General features: G+C 37.1%; 1 protein-coding gene across 4 annotated transcripts in view; it reads right to left on the reverse strand.

The window, feature by feature from the left end:
- LOC136250612 (transient receptor potential cation channel subfamily A member 1 homolog) overlaps positions 1-23,875 on the reverse strand; it is a 206,123-nt gene that overhangs the window by 176,193 nt on the left and 6,055 nt on the right. For all 4 annotated transcript variants that reach the window (XM_066042844.1, XM_066042845.1, XM_066042842.1 and 1 more), the window contains exons 2-3: positions 10,793-10,863; positions 4,219-4,405 (exon numbers count right to left, since the gene is read on the reverse strand). In XM_066042844.1, coding sequence (XP_065898916.1) covers positions 4,219-4,405; positions 10,793-10,863 — 258 coding nt within the window. The remainder of the gene's footprint in view (positions 1-4,218; positions 4,406-10,792; positions 10,864-23,875) is intronic.

Genomic DNA, 23,875 nt, shown 5'->3' on the forward strand with positions numbered 1-23,875 from the left:
CCACGGAAACATTCACCCATTATACAATTATCTCTTCATACAATATGGATTCTATTCCCAGTGAGTGCGAAGCCTTAAGCCTTGTAGTTTTCTCAAACATAATTTTATTATTTATTAATTATTTATTTATTTATTTCATTCATTATTAATGACGTAATTTTAACCGCGTTTCGAATTATTCTTAGTACTTGGTTGTATAATTATTATTACTAGGACCGCGTCACATACAACCAAGTACATACACCAACGTTGCAACCTACTCATTGGGCAAGTAGCTATAACAGTGCCATAGGCAACACTCAGAGCAGTGTGCGTGTACCGGTGGAAATGATATATATGCATACGTACACAGGTAAGGGAGTTTAACTGGTATCAGAAAACCACAATACTAAAACACAACCTACACAAAAACCAAGTTAAGTTAGCTATATTGAAAGTAACTATATATTGTAGGTGTGATGTGTCTCTGAAGATGACTCAGCAGTGAAGTGAGGCTATGCAGAATAAGGGATATGGTGAAGGTACAATTAGCAATTGATCCCAATCAAGCCAATATGGCACAACAGACTCTGTTGTAACTAGAGGCCACTGGTGATGTACCAGTATATCAGCGGTGTGGCATTGGTACAGTGATCACAGTCTATAATATTATGCATACAGCCATGCACAACATACAGGAGATAGTTACACATTGTTGTATATGCAGCACTGCATCAGCCTCTTGTTTAGCTATTACAGACTCACAGTAGAGCAGTAGTTAAGCCAAGTGGAAAATAATTCCAGCCGCTAGCAAGCCAGATGAAGGATGAAGATGTATAATAAAAATAATTCCAGCCTCTAGCAAGCCAGATGAAGGATGAAGATGTATAATACAACTACGTATTACATTACTCATTACCTTGTTGTTCCAGCTGGTTGTTCATGAGCGCATCAGCTGGTGTCATCAGCTGGTTGTTCACTGCATGACGCCTGGAGCGCATATCCTGCACACAAAATGCACAGTTACAAACATTTAAACATACTTGTAATGTTGTTGTTTACCAGTAAAGTGGCGCTGGCGCCTGGCCTCTCCGCAGATGTTTACTAATCTTCTCCTTCGAGTAATCTGTAATTAAACAAGGGTGTGGTGCCAGGCGTTATATAGAATTACACATACGGTAAAGTCATCAGCACGAACAGGCGTACTTATTATACGGTTGTGCCTTGATTCACAGGCGAATCTATCCCCACTTAGTTCATGTCTCTAGGCCTCGTAGTTTTCTCAAACATTATTTATTATTTATTTATTTATTCATTCATTATTAATGACGTAATTTAACCATATTTCGTATTATTCTTAGTACTTGGTTGTATAATTACTAGGACCGCGTCACATACAACCAAGTATATACACCAACGTGACAGCCCCCTGGTGAGGCTATTAGGTGGAGAAGGCCCGATCCCCAAATCAACTCAATATGTCACAGTAGTGACAGATACAACACAATAGTGGCATCGTAACTAAAGGCCACCAGTAGCTAAGTGCCAGTACATCATTGGTGTGGTAATGGCACAGTGATGTGTACACAGTATATGCATACACAACCTACAGGAGATGCGGAGTATACAAGCCAGGTGAACCAGATAAAGGAAGACAGCCAAGCCAGCCAGAGCCTAGTAAGCTAGGTAAAGGCAAAATGTACAATAATACAAGAAAACATTTAAAACATACCACACTCTTTACAATACATTAGTACAAACAGACAACCAAACCAACCAGAGCCTAACAAGCCAGAAAAAATATAAAATACAAGACATATGTACATTACAATACAAACAAACATACCTGTCCTTATGCAGCTGGCATGTCAAACCTATTCAGGTGTCCTGCAGCTATAGATACACGGAGCGCATTCACTGGCAGCTGGCATGGTGACTTGGGACTTAGTGTGCCAGTTGGCAACACTTTCAAACACAATTGAACAGCAATTCGCTCATCTAAATAGTGCCATTTGAATCTGCTCAATTGGTAGTGGGTATATCATGTGCTGTTTTGATCAGCATTAAATAGAATTGTCGTACGTTTCTATCACCTCCACGGAAACATTCACCCATTATACGATTATATTTTCATACAACATGGATTCTATTCCCGGTGAGTGCGAAGCCTTAGGCCTTGTAGTTTTCTCAAACATTATTTATTAATTATTAATTAATTATTTACTTATTTATTCATTCATTATTAATGACGTAATTTTAACCGCGTTTCGTATTATTCTTAGTACTTGGTTGTATAATTACTAGGACCGCGTCACATATAATCAAGTACATACACCAACATGACAGCCCCCTGGTGAGGCTGTTAGGTGGTGAAGGCACGATCCCCAAATCAACTCAATATGTCACAGTAGTGACAGATATAACACAATAGTGGCATCGTAACTAAACGCCACCAGTAGCTAAGTGCCAGTACATCATTGGTGTGGTAATGGCACAGTGATGTGTACACAGTATATGTATACAAAACATACAGGAGAGAAATATACATTATTGCAGTATTGTATACAGCAATACATTACAGGCAACATCACCAGATAAAAATTATTAGCCAATATACAGCACAGTATATCAACATCAACTAGAGCTAAATAAGGTTCATCAGTGGTGTAACAATGGCAGTGATGGGTGACACATAATTATGCATACACAACTTGCAGGAGATAGCTACGCAATACTGTAGGAGTATGCAAGCCAAATGAACCGGATAAAGGAAGACAGCCAAGCCAGCCAGAGCCTAGTAGCTAAGCCAGGTGAAGGCAAAAAAGATTAAACACGTATTGAATTGCACAAAAGAAGTTTGCCATGCCAGCTGCACAAGACAAGATTGTTTACTTGCATTTTATAGGTAACCGTATTGTAAATACGTAGCACAGCATATGTTTTCTTGTATTGTTCAATTACATATTACAGTTATGTGAATGAATCCACTGGCAGCTGGCATGGAGACTTGAGACATTACAAACATAAAAATTTACTTGTAATCTTCTTCTTTATGTCTCCTGCTGTCACTTCACAGACATCGCTAATCTTCTCCTTCGCGAAATCTGTAAATAAGCAAGGGTGTGGTACTGGGCGTTATATAGAATTACACGTATGGTCAAGTCATCAGCATGAACGGGCGCGACAATTATACGTTTGTGCCTTCATTCACAGGCGAATCTATCCCCGGTTAGTTCATGTCTCTAGACCTCGCAGTTTTCGAGAACATTATTATTATTTAATCATTATTATTTTTTTATTTATTTATGACATAATTTTACTGCATTTCGTATTATCTTTTGTACTTGGTTGTATAATTATTATTATTATGTGTAAAAGGAAAGAAGGCAGTAAAAAAGTCTGTAATACCTTATCATTACAAAAAAAAAGGTTAACTTAAGACTAAAGGTAGTACAATATAAATAAAAATCAATTTGAGTCATTTGATCTGAGAAGAAATCATCAAGCTGGTTCTTAAATACATTTAGAGACTGTGCCGTAACTACATAATCTGGTAAACTGTTCCAAGAATTTACTGCTCTTACTGAAAAAAAGTGACATCTTGCCCTGGTGGTAGCATGGGGCTTGTATAGCTTGTACATGTGGCCTCTAGTAGAAGTGACTGAGGAGATGATAAAAAGGTCAGAAAAATCAATGCCACTATCATTGTTAACAAGACAGTATAGTAGTATCATATCACCTCTTAGTCGACGATATTGCAATGAAGGTAAGCCCAGTATACGTAAACGTTCTGTGTAAGGGGTGTCTTTCAAGCCAGCAAGTGTTGGCTTTAATTAATCCGGGTCACATCCGGGTCAAATCCGGGTCAGTGGGTCATCCAGGTCAGCAGTAGTGACCCGGTTTCAACGCTGGTGCTGACACAAAATCAAATATTTTCGAACTCCTCTTGCTTTGGGGATCACAATGCTACCGAGATTTTTGCTGTTAGCACCTTCCTTCCTTCACCACAAAACAAGTGTTCAAAAAATTACAGATTTTTCTTTAAATTCTGTAAATATTTTACCCGTTGCATTTATTGCATTCTACCATAAAATTAGGTTTGTGCTAACATGAGGAATTCTTGCAGATCAGGTCATAAATGGTTTCTAAAAAATAACCCAGCTGAGAAGGTGCCTGATTTTTATGTAACTTGCTACAGCTAAATCACATACAAAATGACATAAGCACATACAAACATACCTGCACCAAAAGTACAAAACTTCTCTAGTGTTTCAGCATCATTCCTTATTGCAGCCATGTGTAGAACATTAAGCTGCTCACTATCTCCTATTGCGTTAATTAGGTTTTTCCTTTCCTCATCAGGCCTGTTTTCTAAATATGATATCCATTGTTTAAGTGCACTATCCTTCTTTCCATCTTTCACTGCCTACAAGTATATGAATTGTATAGCAAATTATTCACACGTATCCAAACACCTAAATAGATTTTTAGTACAATATGCATTAACAGGAAATGCTCCTTTATTATTTGTACAATGTAATGTTAACCTAAACTGTCATTGTAAGTTATTTGTACATTAAATAGCAAATTTGGTAGGTTGCAAGTTCTATCTACTCTTTCAAGTATTGTCAAATCCTTAATTCTGTCTTTATACAATATACCCAAGCAACCTTAGTAGTTCTTCCCTAAAGACTTGGGATAAACTGTCCCTATCCAAATAGTTAACATTTTTGGAGAATAACTATTTAGATCCCGCACTATCACAAGGTGAATAGAGGTATTGCAGCTATAGTGCCATGCAACTGCAGACCTAAAACAACTACACAAATAGTTCTGCATGATACTATCAGTTCTAATAATGGACTTAAAGGATACTAAAATTGTTGGTGAACTACTATTGAGATATTCTAATAAAGTACTCACTTTGAGCAGTGCAACATACTAAACTTTAAATACTCATAGTGTACCATATAGGGCAATGTTTCAATGGGTTAGTTTTCATGGTTTTGTCTTCAACTACAAATTTTTTCCTACATCAAGACACACAGTAGTGTGTCTTGCGGCCCAAGAAGCCGGCGCGCCACACCCGTGAGTATATTGACAGGAAGATCGAAAACGTCATTTTCACACCTTTGTATCTCGGTGATCACTTATCTGATTGGAACCAAATTTACTACACAGTTGCCCGCCAGCCAGGGGAGTCTACATTCCAAATTTGAAGGAAATCGCTCCAGCCATTTCCGAGATACGAGCTGCCAAAGTTTCGGTTTTTTTTTCTTCGTTTTTTTTTTCTTCTTCGTCTTTTCACACACTTGCAAAAATTGCTATAACAAGCAAACGCATACTCCGATCGCCATGAAATTTGGCACACAGAAAGGGAGTCCAAAGGCGAATCCTAGCATCAAATTTGGTACAAATCTGATGAATGGTTCAGGAGTTATGACCGATTATTCGCGTAAAACAAGATCGATTTGTTGTCACGCCTACAGGGTAAACCGCTTCATGGAATGAGTTGAAAATTGCTATGTAGATGGAGTAACCATCGTAGGAGTGCCTTTTGGTGGTTTGAAAGGAATCGAGATAAAGACCACGGAGATATGACACAAAACCCAACCTGTGTCACAATTACGCGATCGATTTTTATGAATAAAAAAGTATTAGTTTTCACGCCTACTAGGCAAACCGCTTAGAGCAATGAACTGAAAATCGGTGTATAGCTGGAATAATCGTCATAGAAAGTCCTTGCAGTAGTACAGAAGAATCGGATTACAAACCACTGAGTTATGATTCTAAAGCCAACTCCGTGTAGCAAATGCGAGATCGAGATACTATAATAGAACAGTCACCCTAATAGAACATTCGGCTAATTATTTACTCCATTATAGAATTTTATTAGATCACAAGTTATTCTGTAGGGAGTTCAGCTGCAAACAGTTAATCTTATAGACAGTTCAGCAAGAAGCAAGTCACCATGTGGAGAGTTAAGCAAGTATATCACTATAGAGATTCAGAACATTACAAGTCACACTGAAGAAAGTTCAGCTATAAACAAGTCATGCACCCTGTAGAGAATTCAGCTACAATTAAGTCACTCTCTAGAGAATTCAGCTACACAGAATTCAGCTACACACAAGTCACTGTGGAGAGAGTTCAGCTACAAACAAACTACCCTGTAGAGAGATCAGCTACAAATAAAACACTTTGCAGAGTGTTCAGCTACAACAAATCAACCTTTAGAGCGATCAGCAATGAACAAATCAACACAAATCTACCTGTAGAGAGATAAGCTAGAAACAAATCACCCTGTAGAGAGTTCAGCTACAAAAAATCACCCTGTAAAGACATCAACTAGAAATTAGACACAATGTAAAGAGTTCAGCTACAAGCAATCACCATGTAGAGAGTTCAGCTAAAACAAATCAACCTGCAGAGAGATCAGCTACAAACAAATCACCTTATAGACAGTTCAGCTACAAACAAATTACACTGTAGAGAGATCGGCTACAAACAAATCAACCTGCAGAGAGATCAGCTACACACAAATCAACTTGTAGAGAGATCAGCTAGAAACAAATCAACCTGTAGAGAGATCAGCTAGAAACTAGACACAATGTAAGGAGTTCAGCTACAAGCAAATCACCCTGTAGAGAGTTCAGCTACAAATAAACCAACCTGTAGAGCGATCAGCTAGAAACAAATCACCCTGAAGAGAGGTCAGCTACAAAAAATCATCTTGTAGAGAGATCAACTACAAACAAAACACTTTGCAGAGAGTTCAGCTACAAACAAATCAACCTTTAGAGCGATCAGCAACAAACAAATCAACCTGTAGAGAGATCATCTAGAAACAAATCAACCTGCAGAGAGATCAGCTACAAACAAATCAGCTTGTAGAGAGATCAGTTACACACAAATCAACCTGTAGAGAGATAAGCTAGAAACAAATCACCCTGTAGAGAGTTCAGCTAAAACAAATCAATCTGCAGAGAGATCAGCTACAAACAAATCACCTTATAGATAGTTCAGCTACAAACAAATTACCTTGTAGAGGGATCGGCTACAAACAAATCACCCTGCAGAGAGATCAGCTACACACAAATCAACTTGTATAGAGATCAGCTACAAACAAATCACCCTGTATAGAGATCAGCTACAAACTAGACACAATGTAAGGAGTTCAGCTACAAGCAAATTACCCTGTAGAGAGTTCATCTACAAACAAATCAACCTGTAGAGCAATCAGCTAGAAACAAATCACCTTAAAGAGAGGTCAGCTACAAACAAAATACTTTGCAGAGAGTTCAGCTACAAACAAATCAACTTTTAGAGTGATCAGCAACAAACAAATCAACTTGTAGAGAGATCAGCTACAAACAAATCAACCTGCAGAGAGATCAGCTACAAACAAATCAGCTTGTAGAGAGATCAGTTACACACAAATCAACCTGTAGAGAGATAAGCTAGAAACAAATCACCCTGCAGAGAGTTCAGTTACAAGCAAAACACCCTGTAGAGAGTTCAGCAACAAAGAAACCACCATGTAGAGTTCAGCTGCAAACAAATCACCTTATAGAGAGTTCAGCTACAAACAAATTACACTGTAGAGAGATCGGCTACAAACAAACCAACCTGTAGAGAGATCAGCTAGAAACCAGACACAGTGTAAGGAGTTCAGCTACAAGTAAATCAGCCTTAGAGAGTTCAGCTAAAACAAATCAACCTGCAGAGAGATCAGCTACAAACAAATCACCTTATAGACAGTTCAGCTACAAACAAATTACACTGTAGAGAGATCGGCTACAAATTAATCAACCTGCAGAGAGATCAGCTACACACAAATCAACTTGTAGAGAGATCAGCTACAAACAAATCACCCTGTAGAGAGATCAGCTAGAAACTAGACACAATGCAAGGAGTTCAGCTACAAGCAAATCACCCTTTAGTGAGTTCAGCTACAAACAAATCAACCTGCAGTGAGATCACCCACAAAAACGCACCTTGTACAGAGTTCAGTTACAAACAAATTACCCTGTAGAGAGATCAGGTAAAAGAATTCACCTTGTAGAGAGTTCAGCAACAAAGAAACCACCATGTAGAGAGTTCAGCTGCAAACAAATCACCCAGTAGAAAGATCAGCTAGAAGAAGTCACCTTGTAAAGAGTTCAGCTACAAATAAACCATCATGTACAGAGTTCAGCTACAAAGAAACCACCATGTAGAGTGTTTAGCTGCAAAAAATCACCTGTAGAGAGTTCAGCTAGAAACAAATCACCCTGTAGAGAGATCAGCTAGAAGAGGTCACCTTATAGAGAATTAAGCTACAAAGAAACCATCACATAAAGAGTTCAGCTGCAAATAAATCACTTGTAGAGAGTTCAGTTACAAACAAATCACCCTGTAGAGAGATCAGCTAGAAGAAGTTACCTTGTAGATAGTTCAGCTACAAACAATTCACCCTGTAGAAAGATCAGCTAGAAGAAGTCACTTTGTAGACCTTATAAAGTACAAAACAAAGTGAAATCCACACAAACTAGCCAAGCTGTGAAAAAATGGTGCAGCCTTAAAAGGTCTAGGTGAAAAAGTTGTGAAATCAAAGGTGGCGGCCAAGAAATGGCTGCAATGATGTTAATGCTAAAAAATTTTTAATAATGGCTGTGTGCATTGTTAAAATTTATTAGCATTAACATCATTGCAGCTATTTCTTGGCCGCCAGCTTTGATTTCACAACTTTTTCACCCAGGATTTTTAAGGTCACACCATTTTTTCATAGCTTGGCTGTCTTTGTGTGGATAGGCTATTTTCATAATTTTTTGTAATACTCTAATAGAGCACACATTTTTCTGAGTACTTCAATACAAAAATTTCCACTGATAGATCTACGAGTTATCATTCTAGTGTACTAAATCACAACTTTCATTTATAAGGTAGAAATTAAGTGAGGTGAGCAACTGACAGCAGTGGCAGAGTAGTAAAGGGCTTGGGTATATAGATGTGAATATCCCTGGTTCGAAACCTGAGAGAAAAATTTTCCAATGTTTATTTGCACACGTTTTTTTACTTCTCGGTGACTGTTCTATTAAAGTATTTCAATTGCACTTTTTTCATATGTTTGGTTTTGCTTTATATCTCCTTAGCTAATACTCTCAGTACTTTCAAACCACAAAAGTTTGCACTACAATAGTAACTTTATGTACAGACTGATTTTTAAGTTATTCAGTCAAGTGGATTACGCTGTAGGCATGAAAACAAATTACTTTTGCAATTTTCAAAATCACGCATAATTCTGTTGTTCTTAGTTTAATCTGTACAAAAATTGGGCTGTAAATGTGCTTTTACTGCCCTTCAAACTTGAAATCAATTGACTAAAACATGTGCGAGTTATAGCAAGTGGAGTGAAAAGAAGAAAAAGAGGTAGAAGGATTTAACTCAAATTTGAAATAGGAGGTGCCCTACCCCGAGGGAGTTTCCACAGCAAAACTGGTTAATTTCCGTTCAGGCACTATTGAGCTATGAATGCATGAAAACACCGGTTCCTGTAAAATACACACTTGTCTGTCACACATCCACACTAACTGTACTTGGTTGCACGACACACTATCATGTGTCCTGATAAAGATGTAATGAAACCACTGTTAAATATTAAGCATTGAATGCAATAGTTAACAATATACCACAAAAAGGACAGACAGACAAAGCCATATGTAATTTGCATATATAATGTACCATTCACTTATAATAGGCACTACTATATACTAGTTGAGGCAATAGCTCTATACTAACTACTATACATTTAACAACAACATGATTAAGTTGTTTATTGCTGACTGCCTATAATTTTATACACAGTACATACATAGCTAAGCTATCATGCCTTTCAACATTAGGCATATCCCACTAGACACATGGACAATGTAAATTATCAAAATTTTAGTACAGTACTCCAAGACACTCCTTCACTATTACAGTTCATACATTATGCACTTTTGTTAAGTATCATTGACCTGTTACACTGTTAAGAGTATATCAACTAAAATATTAGCAAAAAAAAACTAAACTACTATAGACCTTATTCATTTAGAACAGTAAGCGCCCTCTGATGTCACGCGAAGCCATACAAGGCACTCTATTTTCCATGGTGATGGTTTTTCGGACGCCATTTTGAGTTCTAAAACTGGGCGAGCACAACGGTTGCTATCATGTTACCATAGTTATGGTACTGCAAATGGCGAATTTGGCGGAGAATTGTGATGTTACTATGGTTTTGGTATTGCAAATGGCGAATATTGGCGGACAACTCCTTCGCAACGGGTTATAAGTGCTATGAAATTAATTTAGTGAATAAGGTCTATACTGACAATTAGTGCTGGGCGGTATTGAAAAATAGCAAACAGTATACCTTCCATAAAAAGTATCATGGTATTACTAAATATCGCGGTATTAAAGTAAAAGCCATTAGTATTAAAGTAACTGCCATTTACCTCAACAAAAGCACCAAATGGTAGGTCAGCAAACCTCAGGTACAAATTACCACAAACAAACTTGTTTACATAGTTTGGTTAGCTGACTACATCAGCACCTGCCTACAAACATTGTCACATGTCTGGCTGCCTTCTAAATATGGGATGAAACAAGCCCACAGGGAGGCCATAGTGCCCATACGGTATGGCAGTATTAAAAAAATCAGGCGTATCAAAACTGGTATGACTTAAATATCACAGATTACTAACAATACCGGTATATCGCCCAGCTCTACTGACAATGGTTGCAGTCATAATTTATAACATGCACACAAATACATATAACAGCAGCTAACCTGAAGTAAAGATTTTACTAGTGGTTCTTGAGGAACAGGTGATGAGTCTAAGGGAACAGTAGATGCCATACCTACAATGGGACATACACATACACAATGAACCCAGAGACATGCACTTGATAGGTACTACACCAAATACAATAAACTGTTGATAAGGCACTGTTATGATTAGATGTGACAAGTTTTTCTGCCACACATTATAAGCATTTTATTGGTATTAGTTGCTATATAATCAGAATCAGTTGCAACATACAGTGGAACCTCTATTTAACGGACACTTTGGGACCAACCAATTTTGGTGAAATTTTACTATTATAAGGAGGTTGTCCTCTTTCAGAGGTAAAATTGTATTGGTAAAGGTCTATAGGGACCTCAGTAACTGTCCTTTATAAGGAGGTTAAATGTACAGTGTCCTTTACAGGGAGGGTCCATTAAAAGAGGTTCCACTGTATTTGGCAGCTCTTACAACATACGTAGCATAATTATTTTTCCCACACAAAGCGAAAAGTCATATAGCCTGCAAACTTCACACATACTTTGACGGTATTAGTGTTACCTAGGTGATATGGGAATCAAGTTTGATACATACTCATCACACTGTTAATTTCTACGTACAATTTATACTAAATAAACTTTGAGACAACGTATAGCAGGATAAGCTGTCTTACTGTACATAGTTAATTGCAATGCAATTATGCAAGCATCATATCCTAGCACTACCTATACTGATGAAAGGAAGTATAATAGTTATTATCCTACAAGATAAAAGTGGCATTAGTCCCACAGAATAAAATTTATGCGGTTTGCAATATTACATTTTGATCCTTGATGCACTGCTTGGCCATGGATGGTGATGCAATAACGATTACAAATACATACTAAGTAGCCAAATGATAAATGTAGAAAATCATACTGACACATGAAAGAGATGGATAAATAATGTCAACTGTATAGCATTGAAACGGCAATTTTTTGTGAGAATAGCAACTATGATAATTACATCCCTATAAACAATACTACTATCTTTTATATTAATCTCAGAACAAAAGACCTTTCAATATCAGCTCTCTACACAGTTGTTAACAAAGTATTGCAACATATGTATAAGTTAGGAACCTAGACAAAGGTTCCTAACCAAATCAGAAAATGGCGGGGTACTAGTGGATAAATAGATTTGTTGTGGTTGAGTATAACATCATGATGACATTATATCTTGCACAAAATGTAACCCACAATCAGTTTCCACATCAAGACATGTAAATATGATAGTGTGTCATGTGGCCAAGTACAACCAATGTGGGTGCGTGATGTGTATTTTACAGAAACCAAGAAAATGTCATTTTCATGTATCCGTAGCTTGATAGTGCCTGAATAGAAATTAGCCACTTTTGCTGTGAAACTCTCTTGGAAAGGGAATCTCCCATTCCAAATTTGAGTTGAATCTTCCCAGCCATCACTGAGATGCACGCCTTCAAAATTAGTCTTATTTTCTTGTATTTTTCTTCTTGCATACTTTAGAAAAATTGTACACACGCTTTGGTCAATTCACTTCAAATTTGGATGAGTCACTCTTGCAGGGTAAAACACTTGATGAAATAGCTTGAAAATCGCTCTGTACATGAAGTAACTATCATAGTGCAAACCTTTTATAATTTAACAGAAACTGAGATGATGGTCATGAAGTCATATAACAAAAACCCCAATGATATCTAACAGGTGTGCAATCTAGTTTCATAAATAATATAGTTTTCTATCAGACAAACCACTGCAAAAACCAACTAGGTGTAACCAGTGTGCGATCAAGATACTTTAATAGTGCAGTCACGTTTAGCTACATTACCATGCCAGTTACCCAGTAGAGAGTTCAGTTACATTAGAGCTAGCCCAGTTCAGCTCTATTACAAGTCACTCAGTAGAGCCCTGTAGAAAGTTCAGCTACATTAAAAGTCTCCTGTAGAGAGTTCACTTACAAACAAGTCACCCTGTAGAGAGTTCAGCTACTTACAAGTCACCCAGTAGAGGGTTTAGCTACATTAAAAGTCATCCAGCAGAGAGTTCAGCTTTGTTACAAGTCTCCCTTTAGAGAGTTCAGCTATATGTAACAGGTGTTCCTGTAGAGAGTTTAGAAAAATAACAAGTCTCCCTATAGAGGGTTCAGCTACATCATACAGTAGGGTAGTACCGTATATTAGGGATCATGAAGAACTGGGCTTTTCCAGCCAAAACTATCACCCTAAAACCAGTCTCAATTTCCATTTATGACAGTTTGGCAGCATTGGTTAGGCACAGTTAAGCCCAAAAAATGTCTTCAAACCAACCCCAAACCTTTTCAAAAAGTTTCTGTAGAATATTGAAAAATTATTAACAGAATTTTATGCTGCCTGACTGACTGACTGACTGATGCCTCCAGCCAAGCATAACTCAACAATGGATAAGGATACAGGCTTGATTTCTTCACTGTTTGACATTGCTTCACCCTGAGATGTGCCTTTTCGCCAACCACAGTATGTACAATACACACATCATGGACTTTCCTTTGTCCTCCTTTGTGTTCCAGTTCTGTTTGCAGACAATGCAAGGTGTCAATTTGCGGTAGCGTGATGCGGTTTCCCTGTGGCTGTGTTGGATATCACCCATATTTTCTATAGCAACTGGATTGACTGCAGAGATGCTTCTCATAATGTTCTTCGTTTGTAACGCTGTGTAATAGGTGAAGCATAACTGAAAACAAAATGTTTTCCAAAAAGTATGTGTGTATGTGTGTGTGTTTGTATGTATGCATGTATGTATGTATGTATGTATGTATGTACGTATGTATGCATGTATGTATGTATGTATGTATGTATGTATGTATGTATGTATGTATGTATGTATGTATGTATGTATGTATGTATGTATGTATGTATGTATGCATGTAGCATTTAAGTAGGGATTGTGGTGAAACTTTCGTGCACCGCCCAAAATTCTGCCTTCAAAAATCACCTAGACATTTTACGTGACTAACATCACCTTTACGGAATAGTACTAGTTCATATAATACACACTACAGCATTAAATATAACAAAGCTCTTACAAGGGGCAGGATATAGAATTTTTTTAAATCGCCAAAACTCAAAGTTTAGTCTTACTGACTGCCTCACTGACCACAGTCTCAAGGCCAAACGAAGCAGCGCACGGTCACCATTTTACGCCACAATAACAAACTCACCAATGGGATGTGCCTTTTGGGGTTCCAACAAGTTTAGGCCCTCTGCACCTTGTCTTTTCTTTTATTTTCAATCATCTTCATCCAACAAAACCATATCAAGGCATTAATTTTCCGTATCAATGCTTTCTTTTAGCAGCATATTTAGATGCCACAGAATTATTTCAAAGCTGGATTTCAGAACTGGCGCTACTATAAGAGGTACACTTGCTAGATATCTGCATCTTCACGATTGGGATCCGGTTAGCGATAGGTTTGTGACCATGCCCACCAAATAAAGATCTAGGTGGAGACCCGACCTCTTAACAATCTAGCTATTTACTTAACAATAAACAAGATCACCTCACTCTTTATTGGTCTAGCTGGCTGCGCACCTCTCGGCTGACTCGAGATATACTCTAATACAACAGTCACTCTAATACAACAGTCATGTATGATAAAACAGTTATAAGTTACATTGTTCTGGTAGACAAAGTTATTTTTATAAGAAAAAGAAACAAGTACAATATAAAATCAGTGTTATTGTTCTAAAGGAGACAGATAGAGCTACCCCTCAGCAAGGTTGATGGCTGGAGGCACACAGGAACGCTTGGATCTAGAATGTGATTCCCTGATACACATTACTGAAGAGTGCAGTAAGGAGAAACCCAAACTACAGCGAAATGGGCGAGATGTTTATAAGTGATGGTATCTGCCTTTTCCATGTCTACAGATGTGGAAAATACAAGTAGACTAATACAAGTTACATTGTAGCTAGCTGTGCCACAACAAAAAAAACTAAACAAACTAGTATAATTATTAAAAATTATTAATGTAAAAATGAAGTTGGGATCTATGCAATAAAACAAGAGATGAATGATGGTGTTACAACATAGCTCAGTGGGAATTTCAGTCCCTACTTTGGCATTGAACAAATAATAATAGCTAATGTGCCAAAGTAGGGACTTTCCCACTGAGCTATGCTGTAATACCATCATTCATCTCTTGTTTCACTACTTTTTATTGCATAGATCCCTACTCATTTTTAAATTAACAATTTTTAATATACTATGTATGTATGTATATATGTATGTATGTATGTATGTATGTATGTATGTATGTATGTATGTATGTATGTATGTATGTATGTATGTATGTATGTATGTATGTATGTATGTATGTATGTATGTATGTATGTATGTATGTATGTATGTATGTATGTATGTATCTATGTATGTATGTATGTATGTATGTATGTATGTATGTATGTATGTATGTATGTATGTATGTCTGTATGTATGTACATACGTACGTACGTATGTATGTCTGTATGTAAGTATCCATGTTTGTATATTTGTTTGTCTTTCCGCACCCACATGAGCAAAACTTTGTTCGCTAAAAACAGCTTTTATGTAAGAAATACAAGCAATAAGAGTCTGTATTAAACTTCTAAGCTTTGGTTTAAGGTGATTAATACGTGTTTGAAATACGGATGAAGTGAGTTTATAAGGACATGGTAAAGGCCTTTCCCAATAGAGGACTTGCAGCGTGACGTAAATCATCGTAATTGCTAAGCAACCGTAGCTGTCAGCCATGTTTCGGGACAGTGTTTTGGCTGAAAACCGCTTTCTCAGGATTTGGTACAGGCTGTAATGAAGCAAATCAGTGTTGAATTGTGTTGTAAATACCACACAGCTCGTTAAAAAAGGCGACGAAGTTAGAATTGGTGAGTAATGTATCGAAATTTAATTAGCCACCTATTTCACGAAGCCAATGATAAGATCTTCTATTTCGAAACCAGCCCCGCTTCCCAGTGCCACTATACCCAGCGCTTAGTGAATAAATCTTGTTACCTTCATTCTGACCCAATATGCGCCATAGAAAGTTGTCCCGAAACATGTCTGCCTAGCAACAGTTGCTTCACGCGTGCAAGTCCTCTATTGGCTCCACATACACGAATGAAAGTGAAGAGCAGCTTTGAGGCTTTGCCTAAAGAATATATGTAAGAAAATGCTATAGACAAACTATAAAACAGTTAAGAAGATATTTCTATGCATTATTAGTGGGTTAAAGTGGTTTGTTTGATATACGCCTCCTTAGCAGCACTTAGCAATGTAATTTCAGAATTACAAAATATTTCATCAATTACAAAATACAAATTACTATGATTCAATTGTGTATGTAGCAACAAAGCAAAACATCAGGTTTAGTACCTCTCACTGTTAATTAACAGCCAGGTTTGTTTGCTGCATGGTGCCTGGTTTTTAGAAGTAGCACAACATCAACTTGTTTTTCTTTGATACCTAATCCAATGTAAAATTCCTAATTTTTCCTTCTACTTGTTATAAACAAGTTCAGCTACATTACAAGTCATCCAGCAGAGCTAGATGTCAAGTCATGATAGCTCAGCAACATAACAAATTACCCTGTAGAGAGTTACATTACAAATCACTCAGTAGAGTGTCCAGCTACATTACAAGTCCATGTAGAAAGTTCAGCTACTCACTAGAGACTTCAGCTACATTAAAAGTCTCCCTGTAGAGAGTTCAATCATATTACAAGTCAGAGTTTAGTTACATAAAAGTCTCCCTATAGAAAATTCAGCTATAATACAATACATGAAGATCTGGCATGACTACCCACATGCATATGTAAGTAGGTGCAGGTATGTAGCCTACTATTAAAGAACCTATATACATAATTTATTAATACTTTGTAGTCTGTCAGATGATCTTTCAAAACTCAAATGGCATTCAGATTAATGGGAAGTAAAATATTTGATGGTTTGCACCTTAGTATGGATTTCATTTTCCATAACATCACAGGTAATTCTTAAACCTTGAAGACATATAGACCAATGGATCAGCCACTAGGCACGACTCGAAACAAAAATTTATAAAAGCTTATATCGTACTGCTATGTGATCAACATCATTTACTAGAGATTATATAAGGATTAAAATGATTGTTAATTTAACATTTGAATTGTATTCACCATTGACTGGAAAATCAGCCTTGTTATTTGCAGTTAATGGAATTAAATGGCAACAAGTTATTGATAATCTTTTAAAAGGTATACAAAGGATTTATGTGCTTGTAAAGTTTTTTTTCCATGTTGAGCTACTACTTTTGTTGTAGCCTAACCCCTAGGTAGGAATCCTTTAAACTATTAATCTGGTAACATCTATATAGCTGTTTCCTTATCCTGTTTCCTTATCTTGCTTAGCAAGAAATCTTTCTATTTTTCTGTGAGAGAAATAGCTACATTTATTATGTTTGGAAAGCCAATCAAGTTGGCTCAGACTAGGCTTCAACAGTGTTGCTAAGCTGAGAGTAGTATGGCTTATGGTACAGTATAGATGAGGCATGGAATGTGGCATTGTAAGATAAACAATTGTCATTCTTATCTGTATAATAGAGATTTCAAAGCCTCACCTTTCCTTCACAACATCTTGGCAGTATTGGTTAGGTATAATCATGCATTCACAGTAGTTCAAAATACTTTCCTACTACAGAATTTTTCTTCGATTAAAAGCTTTCTAATAAATGACTGATGCATGCATATCCTACAGTACGATAGTACTGTATATTAGGGATCATGGAGGTTTAGGTTATTCTAGCCAAAATTATCATCCAAAAACCAGCTTCACAATACCATCATGGCGCCTTGGCTGCATTGGTTAGGTATAACCAGCCCAAAAGTGCCTTCAGTTCAACCATTTAATGTTATAGTAAGTCTGGAAACTTCTTTCCGTGCAGTATACATATATAAAGGAATGTCTCAGGCCTAAGCTACATTGAACATGAAAGAAGTCAATCCTGTAGTGTTTACCATAGTTCAGTTAAGTATTACTTTCAGCTTTTTCATAAGAGTATGTTAGGGGAGAGGGGGTAAGTATATTTTTAAAAATGTTTGTCTTCATGGTATGTATCAATATTATAAAGACATTATTTAGTACTGGTGGTAAAATAGATGTTAAAGGTGGTAGAAGCTGAGTCCCAGTGAATGGCTCTTTTGGTAAGTTGTGCATATACAAGGCTCTACATAATCAACATTCTGTCAATACTTACATATTGCAATTCAGAAGATGAAGCAGACAGATTTAGCAAAAAAAAACAACATGTCATTCAGTGTAAATAGCATTAACATTTTAATATTATGCTTTTGGGTAGAAGAGAGGGAGTAAGTAAAAACAGTACTCTTTCTATGCATGTGAAAATGCTGTAAATCATGGATGACCCTTATAATGTACTAGCATTTTTAAAAAATGTTAATTTAAAAATGAAGTAGGGATCTATGCAATAAAAAGTAGTGAAACAAGAGGTGAATGATGGTATTACAGCATAGCTCAGTGGGAAGTCCCTATTTGGCACTGAACAAGCTAATGTGCCAAAGTAGGGACTTTCCCACTGAGCTATGCTGTAATACCATCATTCATCTCTTGTTTCACTACTTTTTTTAGCACAACATAGAAACTTAACAATTTTTAAAAAATACTAGTTTGTTTAGTTTCTTGTTGTAGCGCAGCTAGCTAGAGTCACTGTTCTATTAGAACATCACACATGACTGCTGTACATGTATTAGAGTATATCTTGAAGGGTGTGCAGCTAGCTAGACCATGAGAGGTGGGGTGATCTTGTTACTATTAAGTAAATAGCTAGATGGTTAAGAGGTATGGTCTCTGTACTCTATCGCTATTAGTCCACCTAGATCTTTATTTGATGGGCGTGGTCGCAAACCTATTGTGTGAACAGGATCCCAATTGCGATTGCAGTTATCTAGCTACTGTCATCGCATCTCTGCTTGAATTGCGTAATGTTGTGCGTGACTGTGTAGCGTTATGTGTAGTGGTCAGCATGGTAGCAAAGTCTGCATGCTAACCACGACGTACAACCCTATACACAGCCACGTATGGCATTATGCGATTCTAACAGAGATGCAAATGATAGTAGTATATCTCTTAAAGTAGCACTGGGACTGAAGCACTTCTAAAATCGAGCTATGAAATAATTTTGTGGCATCTAAATATGTTGCTGAAAGAAAGTGTTGATATGGAAAAGTAACACCTCAATATGGTTTTATTAGATGAAGAAGAAAACAAGCAGCCAGATTAAAGATAAAAGACAAGGTGCAGAGTTGTTGGAACCCCAAACGGCACATCCCATGGTGAGTTTGTTATTGTGGCGTAAAATGGTGATCATGCGCTGCCTCATTTGACCTCCAGCCTTGCAACTGTGGTCAGTCAGGTAGACAGACTAAAACTTGAGTTTTGGCAATTTTTTAAAATTCTATATCTGGCCACTTGTAAGTGTTTTGTATATGGACTAGTACTATTCCATAAAGGTGGTTTTCATCGCATAAACTCTCTCTAGGATGATTTTAAAGGTGGGATTTTGGGCGGCTCAAGAAATTTTCAGGGCAATCCCTACTTAAACAGTACTACCATACTGCAAGTATAAGGACAAAGAATTTTAATTTTGATTAGGGATCATAAAAAAAGTAGGGAAACAAGGGAGGTCACCTACATCTGCAGATATACTAGCGGACATTTAATTCCTAATTCAGATGATAGGTAGACTGAATTAGGGATTAAATGTCCACTAGTAAATCTGCAGGTGTAGACAACCTCCCTTGTGACTGAAAATGTTCCCAATGCCTCTGTAATCAATCTACTCGCTACACAAATTATGGATGATCCTCATGATAGTCAGTACAAGAAGTAATATCTATGAAGCAACACCTATGTATGCAGTAGGTAGTGAAGAAAGAAATGTGACACAAAGGAGGACAAAGGAAAGTCGCACTGTAACTGCTGGCTATAGCTACAAAGTTTGCGAAGCAAAACAGTAGTTTATACTTTCCTTTTAATCCTTAAACTATATACTATATCATTCATGTGGTGGGCTTTAAAAGCCTTTGTATTCTAACACAGAGTGAGGCATTGACTCTACTTGTGCTTCTAAAATGGTCCAAAGTAGCTGAGGTGACTTCAAACTAAACCACCTCTAAAGCCATTTAAAACCAGGTTTAAATATGACTGTAAAAATACTAGGACTAGTGTAAAAATAAAAATAAATTAAAAATATTAAAATATGGGAATTAGAGATCGCAAAAGAAATAAGAGTCAAACAAGCCAGTATGTTAAACACACAGAGATCTATTTGGACTCAATGGTGGAGATTGAGAAAAAACAATAGTTTCCATAAATCAGGAGCAGATAAGTACTCAGAATAAGAGTCCAAAAAGGGATCTGTGTGTGTTTAACATGCTGGCTTGTTTGACTCCTGTTTCTATTTTTCAGCAATCTCTGTGTCCCATATTTTAAAATTATTTTTACACTATATAGTTTGTTTACTTTAACCCTTTATTATCGAATGGCTAATATATTGCCATAACGAGTGCCCTTTATAAACGGAGCCATAACTCCTTTTTCCTAGGGGCTACGAAGCTGAAATTGCTACCAAACTGCTCAGAAGGACCAGGCGTTTTTAATGAAGTTTACCGTTCGGCGATAGGAAGAAGCATGGGCAAGTTATGGCACTTGGCAATATAAAATAGCGTATACAAAACAATAATACCTGTTTAAAACTCCATGTTCGCCTTCTCCCTGCTACTAGGAGGCTTTAGTTGGAATTACTCCATTCCCCACGTGATAAGGATTCTAAAAATAAATAGTGTGATGTCATCGCGTTGATTAGTAAGATGGCGGCGCCCATCTTTCAATGCCATGGCGATACAGAGAAGATACGCTTTCTTCGCTTCATAGCGCGTGAGTTGTGTGTGTGATCTGTAAGTATTCTAGCTGTGTTGGTAGAAGAGAGAGATGGCTATCAAACGGTATATAGCTTGATGGGTTAATTAATGGGTGGGGTCCACTCGTATTGCCCACAGTTCACACAAGCCATAAAAGTTTTCACACTTGCGGTTTTGTAAAAAAAACTTCGGTAATAAAGGGTTATAATGTGACCGTCTCAGCAAAAACCCGACTTGTTCGCACAATTAAAAATTTTTCTGTTATTCACTCAGCAATATCAGCAGTGTCCAAGGAATGGACCGCCAAAGTTTCAGCCTTCTGTGGTGCGTAGTTTTGGAATTATAGTGATATACAGTAGGAAGAGCAAGATAATCGATTTGTACAGCAACTATACTGAAAATAAACTACAGGCACTTACATTCGCAGCCATAACTTCCATTTGGATTATTCTACAACATTGCAATTTGGCTTATACGTTCACCATAGATCAGCACATCAGCCAAGGTATAGTATTAGCCCTATAGATACTTGCGCATATGGATATGAAGGCGGTTTGTTGGAAGAAATGATGACAATCTTGTTTACGTTTACTGCATCGTAAACAAACGCACGTGACACGCATACTGTTGGAGCTAGAGAAACGAAACAAAGATTTTCGAACTCTCCATGAACAGGCGAATAAGCTGGTATATAGTTTTAATCAATTTGAGTCCTCCTTCTTCGAGTACTGGCCCGATACAAACTCGCATAGTTTTTTTTGTAGCATGCATAATTTTACGAATTATTTTTAAATTTCGGTTTTCTCAATACGCATACTTGTGCGAACAAGTCGGGTTTTTGCTGAGACGGTCACAAATCTATTTATGGATAGCTATATAACATAATAATAAGTACTAGTGGTGCTGTATTACACAATACTAAACATGTACAGTATATCAATCACTCATTATGTACAGTAGCTGTTCAATGTTCGGCTAATAGTAAACAAAGAAACAAACAAGTATGCTTTGTCTCTATATATAGTTTTGATATATCCTGGCAGTGTATAGCATGCTTTGGTCAGCAATGTACATTTTGGATATGGTTTCTGGTACATGTGCACACATGTGCAGTTTTGTGATCACAATAAGTCAAGTATACTGTATATGCAGTAGTACACAACAACAATGCTGCTGGCATGAACTTAATAACATACTGTAGTCAAAATATAGGTAATTATCAGGGACAGATCTAGGATTTTCCAAGGGGGTTGCAAGGCAGCTAGGGACATGGGGGCTAAAACGTGGCATTTGGTTGATACAAATATTAGTGCAGTGTGAGAAGCTAGCACACTCTGCATGAGGAGCATGCTTTATCTAGACCATCTAAGGGCATGCTCTTACAGGAAAATTTTGTGTTCTGAGATCAAACTTCGCAATAATATTGACTGAACATTAATGAATAAGCATTGTGAGCCACTTAACTAAGTGAAAACATTATTTTCTAGCAGTGGTAACTAGCTTTCATATAAGGGCACAGTATAAATGCTGCAGTATGGTTTGAGTTCGAAGTTGAAAGTTCAAGGGGTCTAAAGTCGCTCTTAGTTCTTTACAATTTAATGATGGATACTCTGTTAGAGCAACTGCATGACTGTTCTATTAGAGTATTTCAATGTTTAGCAGCTATTTTAGCCCCTTTGATCCCTCCTTGTTGATTCCTAGAAAGGATTAGCTCTTCTCCTCTCACTCTTTCCATGTCCTCATTGACCATGCATGCAACTGCACCTGTACTGTAGCTTATACTATCTTTCTAGCTAATACACAATAAAATTTTGGCTTCAGCCCCCCACGTAACCCCCCTAAATCTGTCCTTGGTGACATAGGGTTTCCAAATGACCATGTTAACTAAAACAAATTGGATAACTATTAACACATATCAATGCATTAATTTCCCTTGCAGCGACTAAGTCATATCAATGGCAAAGTGAACACGAAACAATATCATTACAATAATAATCAATAATTATAATAGAAGTAGTAGTATATATTGGATTTTTTGGCCAAAAATATCCAGCCTCATAACACCTTTATGGTGCCTTTTTGGAAGTGTTAGTTAGGTATAACCAAGCCCAAAAGTTCTTTCAGTATGACCTGAAATGTTTCCAAAAAGATGCTACGAAATTAAAAAATATATACATTTTAATAAAATATTGAAAATTTCTACTGCCTGGCTGTATGACTGACTGACTGACTGACTAACTAATGCCTTCAGACAAGCATAACTCGATAACAGCCAATGATATGGGCTTTATTTTTTCACTGTTCAATGTCACTTCAGCCTAACTGGTGCCTTTTGGCATACCTCGCAGTACATACGATGCATGCTTCATGGATTCCTCCTTTGTGTCCCACTCATCTTTGCTGACAGTGCAGGGTGTCAATAGTGGAGTTTAGCATAAGCAGAAATATTTTAATTGCTCTGTTAATTGGTGTTGTGCAACCACTGGATGCATTGGGACACGGATGACCACGAACACTAAAACCTTTGTTATACAGACTCAAAAAGAGATATGCCAGTCTTGTAAACAGCTCTGGAGACTACATTGATTTCTACATATTTGGGTGGTTGTCTGCTCGTCATAGGTTATGTAGTTGGCTAGTTACAAGCTGCTGAAGTTGAAAATGCCTGGTGAAAAAAGTGTTCTGGTATCAAGGAATGCAAACAGATGCTTGTTTCTATGTTTTGATCAACAAGAACAAGCATTACGATCACCTGGATAGTGTTTACAGGTACGCTAAACATCATGTTTGTTTGTCCGCCCGTCTAGTTGATTGTAGCATTCATATTCCATGTAATCGATAAATTATCTATTACCAAGCTTTGCCAATCAGTTCTGAGTGGTTTTCAAGTAGAAACTCATGGGTATCAGCCATGGAAAGCATTGTTTTGTAAAATCTTTAACTTTACGGCCCCATAACTCACTAACCCTTAATCCTTTCAACAGCAGATAGCTACGAAACAAAAGAGAAATCAACATAGTTTTTATCTATGTACAGAAAATTGGAACATACCGTATACTTTGTAAGCAACAGAGGTTTTATTGTCAGTTATCATCATTTTCCCAATGACTTCAATACATTTTTATGGATCCAGTATGCAATTAACG

Source organism: Dysidea avara, chromosome 3, assembly GCF_963678975.1.
Source record: "Dysidea avara chromosome 3, odDysAvar1.4, whole genome shotgun sequence".
NCBI classification, from domain to species: Eukaryota; Metazoa; Porifera; class Demospongiae; order Dictyoceratida; family Dysideidae; genus Dysidea; species Dysidea avara.